A 16,169-nucleotide genomic window follows, 5' to 3' on the forward strand; every position below is an offset into this window, starting at 1 on the left:
TAATGTGTTTTATGACATGAATATTTATAAGTGAGGGTGTAATATTAAAACCATGCACATCTAAAATGTCATAGCTGCAATCTAAACAGATAGAGTGACGGCATTTGTGCTCAGCCATCACCACCCCAATGACTCTTCACAGCCCTCATGTGAAGTTTTAAGCAAATATTTGCCTAAAAATCACTCTACCCCCCCCGTCTGCAGCTCCTCCTCCCTCCGACCCGCTGTGCCTTTGGCAGCAGATAAACACGCTGCATCTCTGTGCACCAAGGGTTAAATCTCTCCCTTTTGCAGACCTCAGGTCCCCGGGATGAATTTCAGCTTCCCACAAAACAACTGCACTCTCTGGAGTCCCATTTATGAAGTGATACAACTGACAAGGAAATAAAAGCCCATCTCATCCAGGGAAGCAATAACAATAATACTGCCTCCATTTATATCCGATGTTACACTTTTCATCCAAAGCCCTCAAAGCACTTTATGCTCTGAAAAAACCCATCACCACTGCGTTTGTGGATGCTTTTCCCAAATCCTGTGGTCAAACCTGGCCAAACAGCAGCTCTGCCTTTAACTCCATCCTTCTGAAAGCAAAACTATGTGAGCAGATGAAGAGCTGATGCTCGGTGCTATCGCCAGGCTGCTGCCAAGAAAAGCTACGCTGAGAATGACCAAATGAAGCAATTATTTCTATATATTTTAACTACTCTTTACTCCAAAGTGCCTGGGGAGGTATTTTCAAGTGCACACGACCTTGCCTTGCTTGAGGGAGATGGCGATAAACAAATAATTGCAGCGGCTCTTAATTATATTTATATCTCATCTATAAAAATGTCAATTATAACTTCAGAAGTCAACTCCAAACCCGAGGTTTTGGCAGCCACACAGGATGCAAAAGGCTATTTTTCTCCTATGAAAAGCATCTTCCTTCGCCGAGGCACAGACAATACCTCACTAACAACATCACTCCTGTCTCTTCCAATAAATACAACCATTATACCAACCGCTTCCACCTGGACAATTACTTTCCTGCACTGAAATCTGCAGATGGGGATCGCGCAAACACAAAGCACGACCCTCACGTTCCTCCTTGAGAGCGGGGGCACGGGAAGGACACAGCAGACACCGTGCTCCCGTGTGCAGTGGTACAAGGTGCACACATCTTTTGGTCTGAATTCTGTGGTTTTAGATCAAACCAGATCTGCAGAGCTCCCACATCTCCAGAAGAAGGCTGCTGCGATGCAGGTACCAGGAGTCTCCCCATGCAAATCCAACCCATTTTAAAGCTCTGCCACAATCACTGCCTGTCTTCTGGAGATGTTTTAACCCCTAACACGTAGGATATTGTTAGTGTCACACAGATAGCTTGCATTTCTTTAACTTTGTTTAGTTCTAAGATTAAAGAAGTCCAAATCACATGCTGTCACTTCCCTCCTCTCTCCCCTGCCATTCCCAACCGTGAGAGAGAGTTAATTGATATGAAAATAACTCTGGGAGCTGTATGGCTTTGAAAAACATATAGTATTACATTCAATACTGGCAATTACAGCTTGGGGGATTCAGTCACTCAAAATCTTTGTCTTTCTGCAAGTTCAAGATGTGGGACTGTCACAAGAGGAGAGCTTCTGGAGCAGCAACAAGTACATGCTGGTAGAGAGCATCAAAAGCTGCAATCAAGAGCATCCCATTATGATAACTAACCAACATACCACATTCTCTTGACTCATCTCTACCCTCATGCTCAACAGTTGTAGAGAGAAAGAGGAGAAAAGGGAGTTACAACAGAATCATCAGGAGATACTCCACTGCATGAACACAGCCTGGGAAGCGCTGAGCCTGCTCCCACACCCCTTGGCTCAGACACTTCCATCCAACCCTTCCCTCCCTCCTCCCTCCTCCGAAGCAGCCCACCACGTACAGCTGGATGCAGCAGACAGGGCTCCTGCTGCCGGGGCCTGGGGATCACCCAGCAAAGCACAAGGATAAGGCGGCCACACTGTCCCACTGGCGGCTGTGCTTGGCAGTGAATCGCTGTGCTTTCTGGAGCTGCTTTCCATAATGAAGTTAGAAGGACACCGTCATCTTGCCAGGCTCCCTCCAACCCCCAAGATCAATAACTAATGCTGAACTCCAGATTTTATCTACTCTTTGCAAGGGTAACTAAATAACACCATCTGCTTTTTTTCTGCTTTCCAATTACTAAGTCCTTTCAAGATTTAGTAATCTTGACCCAATAATTCCCAGTTTATGAAATTTTAGGCAGTGATCTGGAAGATCACATGGAAGTGATCTTCCAGAGTGTTTGGAGAACTTTTGTATGTGGATTTGCTCCCTGTATAGAAGTGCAGAAGTCCAGTACAGGCTACAGAAACAGAGGATCACCAACACTTCGTTTCCAAGAAGAAATGGCATCTTAACTAAACTAACCCAGAGATATTTGCCTTCTAAGTGCTACTTCACAGTGTGCCCGCTATTACCACTAAGTGACCAAGCTAGAAGGAGAACCCTTGTGAGAAGATGCTGCAACCCACTGAAGCAAGAGACTGTGTTATCTACCATACTCCCCAAATTAACCACTCATTAATATTAAATACAGATTTTGCAGCCTGCCTTTAATAATGCTACAGACAGGCGTGAACTGCAATAGCCCTGAGACTTATTTTCCTTAGAGAACATCCAGAAATAGTTGGACATTTAAAAAGAGAAGGACACCAGCAGAGGCAACAACATGATGAGCTTGACGACATTTTAATGTTATTAAAGTTATGTGCTCCACTGGCAACGCTCTAAGATTTATTTTGGGTGGGGTTTCCAAGCAGTGATGAGTAGCTTTGAAACCCCTCTTACTACATCTGGTGACATCTGTGCATTTGCACTTACTAACTGGTGTTGGGCCAGCGCCGTGCGTGCAGGCGGGTTACACGCTACCAGAACATACCCACACAAGGAACACAAGTGTGCCAGAATTATGTCAACAGGTCTCCTCAATTTGCTTCCAGAAAACTCATCTCGCCTTGTAGCAATAGGGAGGGAATGTTAATGCTTTTCCCTTTTTCCCTGTGCCTATGTTGATTATTCCAGGCATGGACTAACTACAGTAAACCACAATGGGTATTTTATCTGCCATTCCTCTTTCCCTTGGCTAATTTGAAGATACAGATTGCAACCCGCAAGTGGATTTAAGAATTGCCATTACCACTGTTGCTGCACACTGCTGCATTTTAAACACACTTCCTACACAATCAGAATGTCCCCATTTGTAAAATCTGGGCTGATTTTATCAGCCACTGGTGCAGCAGGACTCGCTTCATCACAAGAGCCCACTAGCCAGTGGATTAGCCTGATTAGCCCCAGCTGCTGTGCAGAGAAGGAAAAATGTCACTAAGGACTGGATAAATTCAAGATGAAGATGAAGATGACCCTTTACTCTGCCTTTTGCACTTGCTTCCTCCTTTCACCTGGACTTGCAGAGGTAAAGACCTGGGGAGGGGGCTCCAGGCACCCTTGGACCACGTGGGCAGGGAGAGACCTGAGTTTGGAGCCTGATCCTGATGGAGCACACGGGGGGTGTGAGAAGCATCATCTTTACCCAACAGCATTTGGAGTCTGGTTTTGGTCCTTTTGGACTCTTAGCTCCTAACCCCGTCAGATCTCAGCTAGGAGCTTACAGAAGGATGCTAATGCAAAGAGAAATGTTGTGGCGTGCATGTAAAACAGGCTATAAAAAACAAAATGAAATAAATTAATAGAGTTTAAGACCTGTTGCCTCTTGCCTTCAACAGACATTGTGGGGAAAAAGCAGTTTTGTGGAAAAACCAAAAGGTTCCATGGCAGCTAAAGTACCCCCACATCTGCAGCCCTCAGCTTCAGGAGTTATGGACCTTTTCTCCAGATAAGACAGTGAAAAGATGCTTTTGGAAGAGGCATGCACCCTCGGGGGCTGCTTGCTCAGGTTCACAGCTGAGAGCAGGGCTCCCAGCGCTGTCCTAGCCTCCCCATAGAGCACAGAAAAGCTGAACCAGAGCTGTTAGAGCAGAGCTCAGCACTAGCAGAGCACAAATGCCGACGCTTCCCGGTGCCCTCACGCCTTGCAAAGTGCTTACAGCAGCACAGTGCCACCGGCGGGGACAAAGGAGGGATCACCTTGAGGTACACAGGGAGGAGACGAGCGTCTTGCTTGCAGGAAGCAAAGGAAGGACTAATGCACGATGCCCTATTTTTACTGTCCCCTGCAGTCTCTGCCTGCCTGGGCAGCAGAGCCCAGCCAAGGCAGGCACAAGGTGGTGAAGAGACCACCAGTGAGTTCAGTGGGGAGGAACAGAGCTCGCTGTGGGCACGACCGAGAGTTTCAGTGGGAACAAAACTCCACAATTTGGGACATTTCAGCAAATGGAGACTTTCTATCTCTGGAGCAGAGCCTTTATCTGTGGACGAGGCAATTGCTGGGGCCACCCAGCCCTGCTGATGGGCTGCAGGACACGCTGATGTCCCCCGGGACAAGCCATCCCTGCGGAGCCCCCGGTGCCTCCATCCCCTGGCATCCTTAAGAGGGACAGTGGAGACCTGCTCTGTGGGGTAACAGGGGCAGAGTCAAGGTTGGGGACTTGGGAAACAGGCTGCAAAAGCACAGGGAATGGAGATGAACACCAGGATGTGTTTCCAGCCTGTCCGATGCACACTGCACAAACTCGCTAGGTTAAGGAACAGTTTAGGAGAGGAAAACAAGGAATACAAACAGAAGCCTTGCTGGAACACATTCACAGGGGCCCAGTCTGCTGAGTACGTGTGTTCCTGGGACCAGACCCCCCCAGTACTCCCAGAGCCCAGCTGCCAGCAGATCACATCAGAGCGAGGCCGGGGCCCTTGTGCCCAGCACAAAAGCACCACATAACACAGCTTTCAACGCAACAAACAACATGCCAAGATCCTGAATGGAGAAGGGTATTTATGGCCCATTTAAGAGTGGTTGCGCAGAGAAGGGTGGAAAATTCCTGGATATAAAAGGAAGTTGCCAGGGGTTGAACTTTGCAAACTATGTAAGAGTTCTGAACACTTGGTTCCTGTTACAAAACTGATGGGCACTGGCGGGCCACATGCCTTCTCTGAAGAGCTTATCTTTCTGAGAAAGTCTTTTGCTTGCCACTGATGAATTCTGCAGGGTACTATGATCCCTGACATCAGAGAGGGATCAGTGCCTGGGAAGGAAGTGCTGGAGGGGGGAAATGCTATCCTGGAGGCTTGCCTGACTCACCCAACCATCCACACAAACCAAGTTGCTTGTTAAGGCAAGTCTCAGAGCAGTGAATAATTCACACAGCATTGGGAGGTCAGGTCTTCTGACCCTGCCACGGAGATGAAGATGAGCTGGGCTGCTCCCCTCTCCCATTCCCCATGCTCCCATCGCTGCCTGGCCGGGCACAGGCTCCTTTACACCTCGGAGCAGCCTCTCTAAACAAACAGGCTGCATCCACCACGGAGACAATAACCACATCAATCAAGAGAGCCCCTCAAAGAGGCCGGAGTGCGAAGGGCAAACGGCAAACCTCAGGGCTACACGTCCACGCTGTCGCACGGGGGCAGAAGCCACAAGCTGCGCTGGTTTCCTGCACTGCCTCCAAACACATGCATTAGAGCAGAGATTGGTGGCATAAAATCAATGTCATTCAGAGGAAAGGGAAAAGGGTCTCGGAGCCTGTCCCCAGAGCAGTTCGTGGCGCCCCTGTGAGATCCCAGGCACATCTAACCCCGTCCCAGCCGAACGGAGCGGATGCTGAGCTGCTCTCTGCCTGCAGCGATAACATGAACCACTCACTGAGAGACAGAGCAGCATCATTTATTTCTGCTCAAAGGAATGGCCATAACATTGAAAGTAATCCTCAGCTCATTTTCACTGAGCTGTACAAGCAATGATGAAACCCTGTCTCTCTTGTGAAATATGGGGAGGGAAATTCCTCTTCTGCAGATCCTGCTTGTTCTGAGCTACCATCACCGGAGGACGAGCAGTCCTCAGCTTCCAAACTCCAGCATGCTTGAAACCCCAGCAGAGGGGTTTAGCACCTTAATTTCCTGGTATCTCATCTTAACTGGCCTTATGCCCAGCTTAACTTAATGACAGCCACCACGGTACAAAAGGAGCCCAACAATGTTCCTCCCAAAGATAAGCCTTTAGACTGACCAGCAAAAATCAAATAACTAATAAGAAAATCCACATTACATGCCAAACAGCCCTTCCTCTGCAACACCTGCACGACAGAAGGGTTTAGCACCACTGGACAGACACCGGGTCATCACGCTGACAGTGATTTGGGCTGTGCTCACCATGCAGAAGCTGTTGCACAATGTGACGCCTGAGCTCCCGTTCTCTCTTACCTCTATGCCTGTTGGTCGTCTTGTCAAACATAAGCATGGCGTCCTCTACCTGCAAGAGAGAAGGGAGATGTGTGCTTTAACACCTTCACAAAGACAGCAGACAGACAGAAGGGGAGACAAGGGCAGGAGCAGCCTCAGCTCAGGTACAAACGATGCATCTGATCTCCTTTTGCTCAGTCAGCTCTCTGTCTTGGGAATCTGCTGCTTTCCACCCCCATCCCAGCCGACACTTGATCCTAAAGCAGAAAAGTCAGCATTGAAAGTTCTGTTGCCCTATAAAGACACATCTAAGCAGCTCTTCCTCCTTTTGTCGGTCCCTGGCTGTGCCTCATCCCAGCCTTTTTCCCTTTTGCAGGGAGATAAGGAAGGACCAAGAGAGGAACCGTGGATGCAAATCAAGCCCGTGACTTCTTCAAATTAGAGTCACTGTCTTGGCTGAGAATTAGGAGGTTACAAGAAGTACGAGCAGGGTAAAACCTGGTCAGCCAAGAAAGGTATTCAGAGGCTTTCAAAAGGCCTTTTGAAAAGCCAGAGGAAAGAGCAGAGAGGGAGGAGGGAGAAGGTTTAATTCGCATCAGGCTTGGCATTTCCACTTCAGAAGAGAGATGACTGATGAAACGTATTGAAGTGCAACCAAATTGCTTTCAACTTTCATTACTATTTGCATGATTTATTCCACCTCCATTTAATCTGTGCAGCCACACCTAAAATTTTACACTTATTTTAGAAGGATGTTGTGCTGGAGTTTATTTTCCAGCATTATCACATGTTAAACTGCTGCTCAGAGGCTGCAGGAGCTGGGGCAGGTTGGTCCCTTGTGCTGCAGGAAACGTCCTCATCTAAAAACCTGTCTCTGTACTTAACTTTTTCAGTGTGGTTTGCAAACTGTGTTAGCAACGGCCTGAGATGGTGGGAACAGCATGGCTGCTTGATACCCATCTTGAACGAGACCTAGAGGTGCTGATGCACTGAAAAATCCAAAGCACATTAAGCACAGAGCTATTTGTCCTGCTGTCTTTCCTCACTCCAAGGTAGAAAACTCACAAGTATGAGCAATACCGGGAGGCAGATAAGGACGGAGCCACCCTTCACCACTGCTTATCTCTGCCCCGGGGTTCTGTTTGCACAGCAATCTTTATTTTTCATTCTCACAGGTCTTGGCCTCCCTGGATCCAAAAATTACATGTTGCACCTCGCGCAGGTTCCTGGAGCATCGCGGCTTCCTCCACCTCAGTCCACCCCAGTGTGCCGACCACCCTGTGACCCCGGTTCTAACACTCAGCTCTCCCAGTGTAACCTTTCTGCCCCACATCCCAAACCACAGCCCACAGAGGTCCTGGACACTCTGCAGCACAGATCCACCAGCCCTGGTCCCCTGACCAGGAGGTGATGCTGGCTGCAGGCTGGACACACTGAAAGGGCTGTCATTTCAAAATGACTCCTCCTCCTGCAAGGACATTGCTGGGGACTTTCAAAAGGCTGCCTATATTGCTGTTTGGGGGAGAAGAGACATAAAATGAGACAGAACATGATGCTAACCTCGCTTTAGCATGGCCATGTCTGAGCCCAAAGTCTCCCATCAGCTGAAGCTGTGGGGTACAAAACCCTCAGGCTCAGCAGCACCACCATGGATCTGATCTGAACCTCTTATGCATCCTCATCCTGCTCCTCCAAGTGCTGCCATGGCAGAGGGACAGGCCCTGGCACAAGACCAGCACTGGAGGGGCCGAGGGGCCCTGGGTACACTCCCTGGTCATACTGGGGAGCTGCAGTTTTGTTCACCTCTCCTACCTCTACAACATGACACGTCCTCTGGGCAAACAACATTCTGTGCCATGTGTACGAGGGCCCCGCTTCGCTGGAATGATGATCTTGGCAGCGAGCTTTTTTATGCAAATAAACCCTTATTAGCAGTAACAACGCAGCCTGCACGGGCTGATCCAGGAGGTTTCCATGCGCTGGCGGGGACCCCGTGGCACGCAGGTACCCTGGAGGTGGGCACTGCATCCCCCAAACCTGCTTCTGGGATCAGAACCAGACACGCAGCTACCTTGGAAAGGGTCAGCCCCACCAGTTCCAACCTGAAAGCCTGCAAAGGGGAGAAGCGGCTCCGCAGCTGAGTTTCAGATGCGGACCAAGCCTGTCTTTAAGAAAGAATAATCAGTGGGGTGTTCTTTAAGCCAGCTGGTGCCCTTTCAACAATGTCTAATTGGTTATCTTTTCTGTTTCCTAAGGTCAGAACATTTTATCTCCGTCTCTGCCCTTTCGGAGTCTACCCCACCCTGTGTTATTTTTTAGGGCAGGCATTGTACCAGAAGAATAGCCTCTTGCCTCCATAGTCCGGTGACACAATGAGACTTCTTGAAACCTCCTGAATAGATAAAGTGCAACGGCAAAGGGAAAATTCTATTAACGCTTTGCAAAATAAAACATCTGAGAGCAGCTTAGACAAGGGACAGGGAAATCAATGCGAAGGGGCAGCGCGCAGAGAAAACTTTTCACCAGTTGCAAAAAGGTGGCGAGGGTATGGGAGGGAGGGGGAGAAAGAGACTTATTAATTCAGAAAGCCCATCAATGGTATGGAAATCTGGCAGAACAGCAAGAACTGAAACTAGAAGAATTTGAATATACAAAGGGCTGAATAGAATGAGAAAACCACAGTGCCTCACACACACAGCCCGTTTCTCACGGGTCTCCGTGAATCAAACACAAGCGGCTTGTTCAAGTTTTCATCAAGGAGAAATAAGGGACGCAGTCAAGGTAACCGGCAGTAAACCCTGTAGTAAGCAAATTGATCCCTGTTTCAGGGGAAGGAGGGGGGAAAAAAAACAACCCACAAATGAAACTCAAGTACACTGAGGAGATGTGACTGTCCAAATGTTAACCCCTCCTCCAACCAGCGTTTGAAAGATGCCTGAAGTGCAAGTTTCCAGGGCTCAACTCAACACATGCAACCTTGATTACACAAAGAGAAGGGCTGGAAGATGCAGTTGTCACCTGCAAGGCTTGGCTGGTCACCCATCAGAACTGAACCCAGCTACCAGCCACCAAAGTGGCCTCCTGCAGGTAGAGCGTGTTCTCTGGGCACAGTGAGGAACAGCACGCCAAGGAGCTGGGTTCCAGCCGTGCAGATGCTGAGCCCCTGAGCAGAGCCACCAAAAATGAGCCACATCTTTTAGATGTCGTGTGGCTCAATATGGAGGCTTAAAGGAGCTGATGAATCGGAGCTAGTTCTGGGCATGAGAATGTGTTACACAATGAACAGTCTTAGCACATAAGGTAAATAAAATAAAGAAAACAAAGGCTTGCCAGATAACGCCAGTTACAAACAGACACTTAAGCCCAAGAGACTTCTCTGTCCCATCATACCCTTTACATACATCCAATTTAGACCCAGTTTCTTACATAAAGCCTGACTAATGGGCTTTAGTTTATTTAACTTTCCTTTTTCAACCCACTTGGGGCTCTGAGCTAAGGAAGGGCTGTACCACTTCATTACTCACTGCCTGGAAGGAGGAATAGGGGAGAATAGGAGGAAAGAAAAAAACCTGGAGGAGCCAAAGGCTTTAATAATCCTAACAGTTCCCAGGGTTATTTAAAATATGCCCAACCAGTTCACAAAAGGCTCCACAGAGATAAATGTATTTGATTTTCTTCCACTTTAATGGAGGCATACATTTAAAGCAACAAAACCAGGGTGACCTAAATAAAATGACCATTAATTGTACTCAGAAAGGCTCTGAATTTAATGCAACTGATCTAGCACGGCAAAGAACACACAATATTCTCCATTCATTCCTCCCACTTCCCTCTTCAGGGTTTTCAGCTCCTCGTTTCCACAGGGCAGCCCTGAGCCATCGGAGATGATCAAACCCGCTCGCACCGTAATGACCAGGCTGGGTCCTCTGTGAGGACCAGCAGCGACTCACCGAGCCTCTGGAGGACAGTGCTGCAGACACAGAGCACGGTGCTGCCACTGGCTGCTGCGATGGCCAAAACAGGATGGTCTCTGGAAAACTCCGTCTTGTATTTCTACAGCCACGTGAGGGACCAGCAAACTCAAGAGCTGCTCCATGTATGTGCAGCTTGTAAAGCCAATGGTCATTCACAAGGTGCTGCACGCCCCCAGGAGCAACAACAGCCACTACTGCACATCTCCAAGCTCTTCTTTTTTCTATTTGAATCAGGTTTACCCATGGAGTAAACCCTCCACAAGGAAACTACCATAAGTACTCCGAATTTTTTTATGCCTCACGCTCCTCATCCAGCCCAGGAAAGCTTTTCCTGATCCAAACCCTGAATTTCTGACTCATCCAGAGCAAATTGAGATGTCCCTGCGTTCGCCCAAGTATGTCCTCAACACTCCCAAACAGGTTTGGTGTTATGCTTTCCATCCCTTCAAGGTAAAGAGGAATTAGGGCAGACAAATGAAATAATACACTGTTATCAAACACTGTGGGAATTCAGATTGGGTCCTAGGAGAAAAGGAATTCCAGAAGGATGGCATGCAGCTGCACACAGCTGGGCTGCTTCTACCTCCTCTCATCCCCGACTTGTGAACTTTACAGGTCTACCCCTTCTTCTTCTGCTCTCTCAAGAAAAGTGTGCTGGATATCCTGCTCTAATTCCACAAATTCTTTATACACACTGCACAGGTCCTCCACTATTTTGCTTTCTGAAGCAGAAAAACCTCTGAGCTGTTAGAAACCTGTCAGGTGCTGTTATTTGAAACGCGCGTGTGAAATCCAAGCACCAGCAACGTGCTCCTGTGGATTTACAGCCTCCTCTCCACAGAAATTAAGACAAATGCATATCCTGCACCAGACAGGTAAGAAAAGATGGTTCCAGCAAGCCTCTGGGTTTGCTTACAGGAGAATTAAGCAAACAAACAAATGCTTTAACCTTTCCCCCTCTCTCTGTCAAGCTGCTATTCCCATCACGGCTCTTTGTCTGAAGGCACCCACAGCATCCTCATCATCATCCATTGCCCTTCATCCCACACAGAGCACGGTCCCTTGCTGAGCATTCCCAGTGTTCCACAGTGACAACTTACCAACCGAGGACTGACATATTATGCACCGTGACAATAATCAATGCCATACTGTGCAAGAACAAATCCCAGTGCTAGCAATTTTTCCCCCCAGCAGTCGAGGCTTTAAAAAGTCTTCTTCAGCAATTATAGCTAATAAAACCACAATTTTATTCAACACACACATATCATTGTGACTAATTTTGCTCCATCAGGGCTGAAATTAAAACAGTCATTCAATCACGTTAATCTCAGGGCTTGCTCACCAGCCGTGACATGGCAAAGAGCAACCCAACCGCTTGCCAAAGTGCACAGTGGCTACTCCTGGACTTCAAAATGCTCCTGCAAAACACCAACAGGTTACTCAATGCTTACTCTACCAAGGGGGGTGTAAGAATGACTAATGCTCTTCAGAAAAAACAGCTTTCCACAGCAGGACAAATTAAAGATGACTCCACAGATGTTTCTCATCAATTCCTTCTCTGTCATTAATAATATGAAGCATTGATGACAGCAAGGCTCTTTGCTATGCTCAACTCAAGTTATAAAATACATAAGGACGCTTGGAGTTTTCCTTTAACCTGCTGTCTTGGCTGAGAACTTCCCTTGTCCCCATCAGATTTCCAGAACATATTTGGTACATGTGGTCACTGGTAACATGCACAGACCCCCCAAAAGACAGGCTAAGAACAATGTGCTAAATGCCGTGGACCCCAGTCGCTTGGGGCAATGTCTCCTGTGGCATTGCTGCTCCCCTCTTGCCTCTCCAGTGCCTCAGCTCCGATGACACAACCACATCCCCCTCCCTAGACAAGCTGCTTTCCTTACAAGAAGCCCCAGCTAACCTAAGGAAGGACAGAAAGCAGACTGATTCTGGAAGCAGACTGATCTAATGCCACATGATACACGTGTTTACATGAAACCAGCATTTGGTTAAATACCTTATTTGTGAATTAGAGCAGCACTTCCATCTCTGCTGTAATAAAACTCCCACCTACAGTCCTGCCAGAAACCAGCCACAGACGTTTCTGCTGCGATCAAAGCTGGTCCGTGCTACAGCACGAGACAGGGCGCGATTGAGAACTTACAAATACATGTCAACAGCTAAAAACCCTCCAGTGTGTGCTACAAGGCAAGAGGAGGAGCAGATTCCGACCTCGCTCATCTGAAGCCAGCGCTAAATCCTGGCGCTCCTGCTGCCGCCCTTCGCTGGAGAGGCAAGAACAGAATCTAGTTCAAACCATCTGCTGGAGAGCCTCCAAACTCTCCTACAAGCATTTAATTCACCCTGCCTCAAAACAGCTTTGTGTTTCACCCATCTCACAGACAAGGAAGAGGGAGGGACTAGGAGGGAAATTAAGCTACCGGCATTTCAAGTGACCCGTATGTGGCCCCAGCCGCGATCCTGGAAACCTTTGCCTTTGGTTCCCTGCCAGCATCAGGAGATCTCCCTCCCGCAGGCATCCTTCTCTAGCTATTTATTCAACACGTCCCGTCTCCCTGCACACGTGCACGTATTGTGCATTATTTTCTACAAAACTGAGCAACTTTTGATAAGCGTTTTCTTGTGACATCCACAAATGAACGAAGAACCCGAGCTCCATCCATCCTGCTCCAGCCCTGTCCCTTCACCAGCTGCCTGCAGGATCAAACCATAAGGCAAACACACAAACTGTGCTTATTAAATGCATCACAATAATTTTAACATAGTCTTTTTGGTGCTCACACAGGAGCCACCAGGGTTTATGTGTTTAAGCTGCCACAGGAGAACTTTGGCTCTTCTGAAAGCAAATGCTGAGACCTCCACATAATCACATCACTCAAAACAAAGCTGAAATATATCAAATATCATGAGAGTCACAGCACGACCACAGGAGCCGACAGCACTGAGGTTCAGCTCAGCTCCATCGCTCCATCATTTGCTCTTGGGATGAGTCTTCCCATCTGGTTCAACACCCCAAGAGGTGCTGGAGGGCAGGGCTGGGCCGCAGCGATGCCACCGCGGGGGCTCTGGAGGAACATTGCTCCTTCAGCACTTCAGCCAGGCAGGTGCGAGGCTCTCCGTGATTCCAGTGTCACGGAACATTAGCTGCCATCAGCAGGAATAATGCTTCCTCCCCTCACAGTGCTCCTCTGCATATTAGCACCACGAAGCCGCAATCTGTGTTCTTTGCCAAACAACACTTCAGAGGTGCTGCCCATTAGCTGCAGAGTTTGGAATCCACGGGGCTATTAAAACAACAGCCAGAGGAGAGGCTGGTGAACACACATGTGCCCATATGGACAGCCAATATGAAATCCCCTTCTCTCCTAATGGGCTTTAATCACGCTGAGCAATGCCACTACCTAAAAAGCTAACAAATTTAAATGTGTCCTTTCTGGGCTGCACCAAGAGCGACATTGTCATTTCATTTCATGACAGCACCAGTGCAAACTCTGCCTCTCTCTGCCTGCTTTGCTGCAGCCACAGGCTGGGAGGGCACAAGGCATTTTCCACATAAGAAATTCATGTTTTACAGCTTTGGAGCCATTTAGAGCCCAAGCTGGCTTGGACCTGGCCCCTCTGAGCGCCACCCTCCTGCCTGAGCCACCCAGCAGCCTCCCACCCATTCCAGCACCCTGCTGTGATGCTCCATATGGATACAGGCAGAGGATGGCTGCCTCCAGCTCCCCACAGCCCACGGGATCTGGGCAGCATCCAGCCTCCTCCAGGGCTCCTCATGGGAGCTGGACCCAGCAACACCCACAACAAATAGGGCTACAACCTCTCTCGGAGGAGAAGGAGCTTCAAATATTTGTGGAGCACTTGCAGGTCCTTGGGTGAAGTGTGCTGCACATGGGGTGAAGTCTGTTCCTTCCAAACTCAGTGTTTTCCCTGTTGAAGCAACACTAAAACAAGAGCAGCTGGTTGGTTTACTACAAGCAAACACGCCAAAGAATGAGATGCAGAGAGACCATTAAAAGCCATGTGCCAGAAAGAGCATCAGCAACCGTCTCTCTGAACACCAAAGTACAATGTGTCTCCAAGTCACACACTGACCATTTCAGGAACAACCTCTAAGAAATGGGAACTGCTATTAACTATTTATGTTACTATTTATGATTTACTTTGAGAAAACCATTCTCTGATTAAGTGTGGCTCAATGTCAAGCACGCAGTTAAGCCCAATTAAGTCCTTCTAGGATGCGTTTCCTGAAGACATCAATGGCATTTACACATTTCCCTTTCAAGCACCTTCTGGAATCAAGACCTAAGGGTCAGCACACCACAATTCACTGTGTCCCTGAGTTATCCCATCACTCTGAGCAGAAAAGAAGCTCCTGTTCACCCAGTGACAAAGCTGACAGAGAAATAACCTAATCGCACACCTCTCTATCCCATTTGGGAGTACAAACACACAGCATTTCAAGCATCAGTCTTTCTTACCCACTAAACAGACCATAATAACCTACAGGGGTTTTGTTCAGTGCCCTTAAGCTGCACAGTAAAACGAGCTCAGGGCTGTGTGTTACAGGGTATGCTGAGAACACTCTGTTCACAAGAACTAAGGGGTTTGTTACCGCTGCCTCTGCAGCGAGACCCAGCGCAGGACGGACCCAGGTAAACACATCTGATTAAGAGACATCCTGAGCAAAGGCACAGGATCAAGTTTAAAGAGCTTCCTGCTGCCCTTTTGTAAATACCTGCTGAATAAGTGTGAAGATAAGGCAAGGATTGCATTACTATGTTTCCTGATGCATGAAGGGCTTTTTTATTGCCCAGAGTTTAAAGGAAACCAGAAGGATGAACAATTGCTACAGTCAGCTTCGGCAAAGGCTCAGCTGCAAAACGAACAGTGCACTTTATTAGCAAAGAAAAACTCATCTAAGTTTCCCTTGACTGTAATGAAAAAAAGTTTCATTTTATTTCCTGCTAGATCCTTTTTCCTTTTATTGTTCTTTTCAAATACTGACTTGCATATTAAAGAATACTTTTCCAGGGCTGTTTCTTCTAAGCACAATTCTCTCCTCCCTTGTCTTTCAACAGTTTATAGCTCTACATTTAGGGATGGTTTTCATTTATAGAAAAGCCACTCACAACCCAGACCTTACTATAACAAGTGCTGCACTCAAGATGCCAAATTCTCACTCAGCTCAGGGGTCCAGGCTACCACCCTCATAGTGAAGAACTTCCTTATATCTAACCTAAATCTCCCCTGTTTAAGTTTGAACCGCAAACCAGCATCATGTCACCCACCTTTTGGAGCAGGCAAATAACACACAGCAAGTTCTAGCTCTGATTTCTGTTGTTCGTGGGTTTAAATTCCTCTTTTAACTGCTTTAAAATATGCCAGCAAGTCTTGATGAGAGGACAGAGGCACAGAGCCACTTGTGGGACTGTGTCATTTGAGTCTGGTCGTGCAGAACAGCATTATTACCTGTAACCCCTGGCAGCAATGACCCCTTGACAACCATGACTCCTTGACAACCAGCCACTGAGCCCACTTCTGTCCCAAGGGTCTTACAGCACGAGGAGCGCTGGACATGAAATGCCATTGTCATGGCTCAAGACCTCAGATGCTCGCTCCAGCCTGGTCCCCTTTAATTTGAGCTCAATCAGGGAGCTCAGGCTGAACATCACCTTGGGGTGGATTTTAAAGGGGACATTGTCCCCTTCTCCTCACTTCCCAGACCCCCCTGGTCCTCAGGGCCACCCCAGCGCACCGTTCCCAGGGAACACCTTGCTGCAGAGACCTGCGTGCACTGACCTACAACGTGATTCCAAAGGAAGCTCC

At 48.0% G+C, this 16,169-nt stretch overlaps 1 protein-coding gene across 1 annotated transcript in view; it reads right to left on the bottom strand.

The window, feature by feature from the left end:
* LOC115602145 (RNA-binding protein Musashi homolog 2) overlaps nucleotides 1–10,429 on the bottom strand; it is a 90,361-nt gene extending 79,932 nt beyond the window's left edge. Inside the window, exons 1-2 of the mRNA XM_032919700.1 lie at nucleotides 10,296–10,429; nucleotides 6,367–6,415 (exon numbers count right to left, since the gene is read on the bottom strand). Coding sequence (XP_032775591.1) covers nucleotides 6,367–6,403 — 37 coding nt within the window. The 5' untranslated portion in view covers nucleotides 6,404–6,415; nucleotides 10,296–10,429. The remainder of the gene's footprint in view (nucleotides 1–6,366; nucleotides 6,416–10,295) is intronic.
* Nucleotides 10,430–16,169: the final 5,740 nt, after the last annotated feature.

The sequence above is a fragment of the Strigops habroptila genome, assembly GCF_004027225.2.
Source record: "Strigops habroptila isolate Jane chromosome 13 unlocalized genomic scaffold, bStrHab1.2.pri S16, whole genome shotgun sequence".
Taxonomy (NCBI): domain Eukaryota; kingdom Metazoa; phylum Chordata; class Aves; order Psittaciformes; family Psittacidae; genus Strigops; species Strigops habroptila.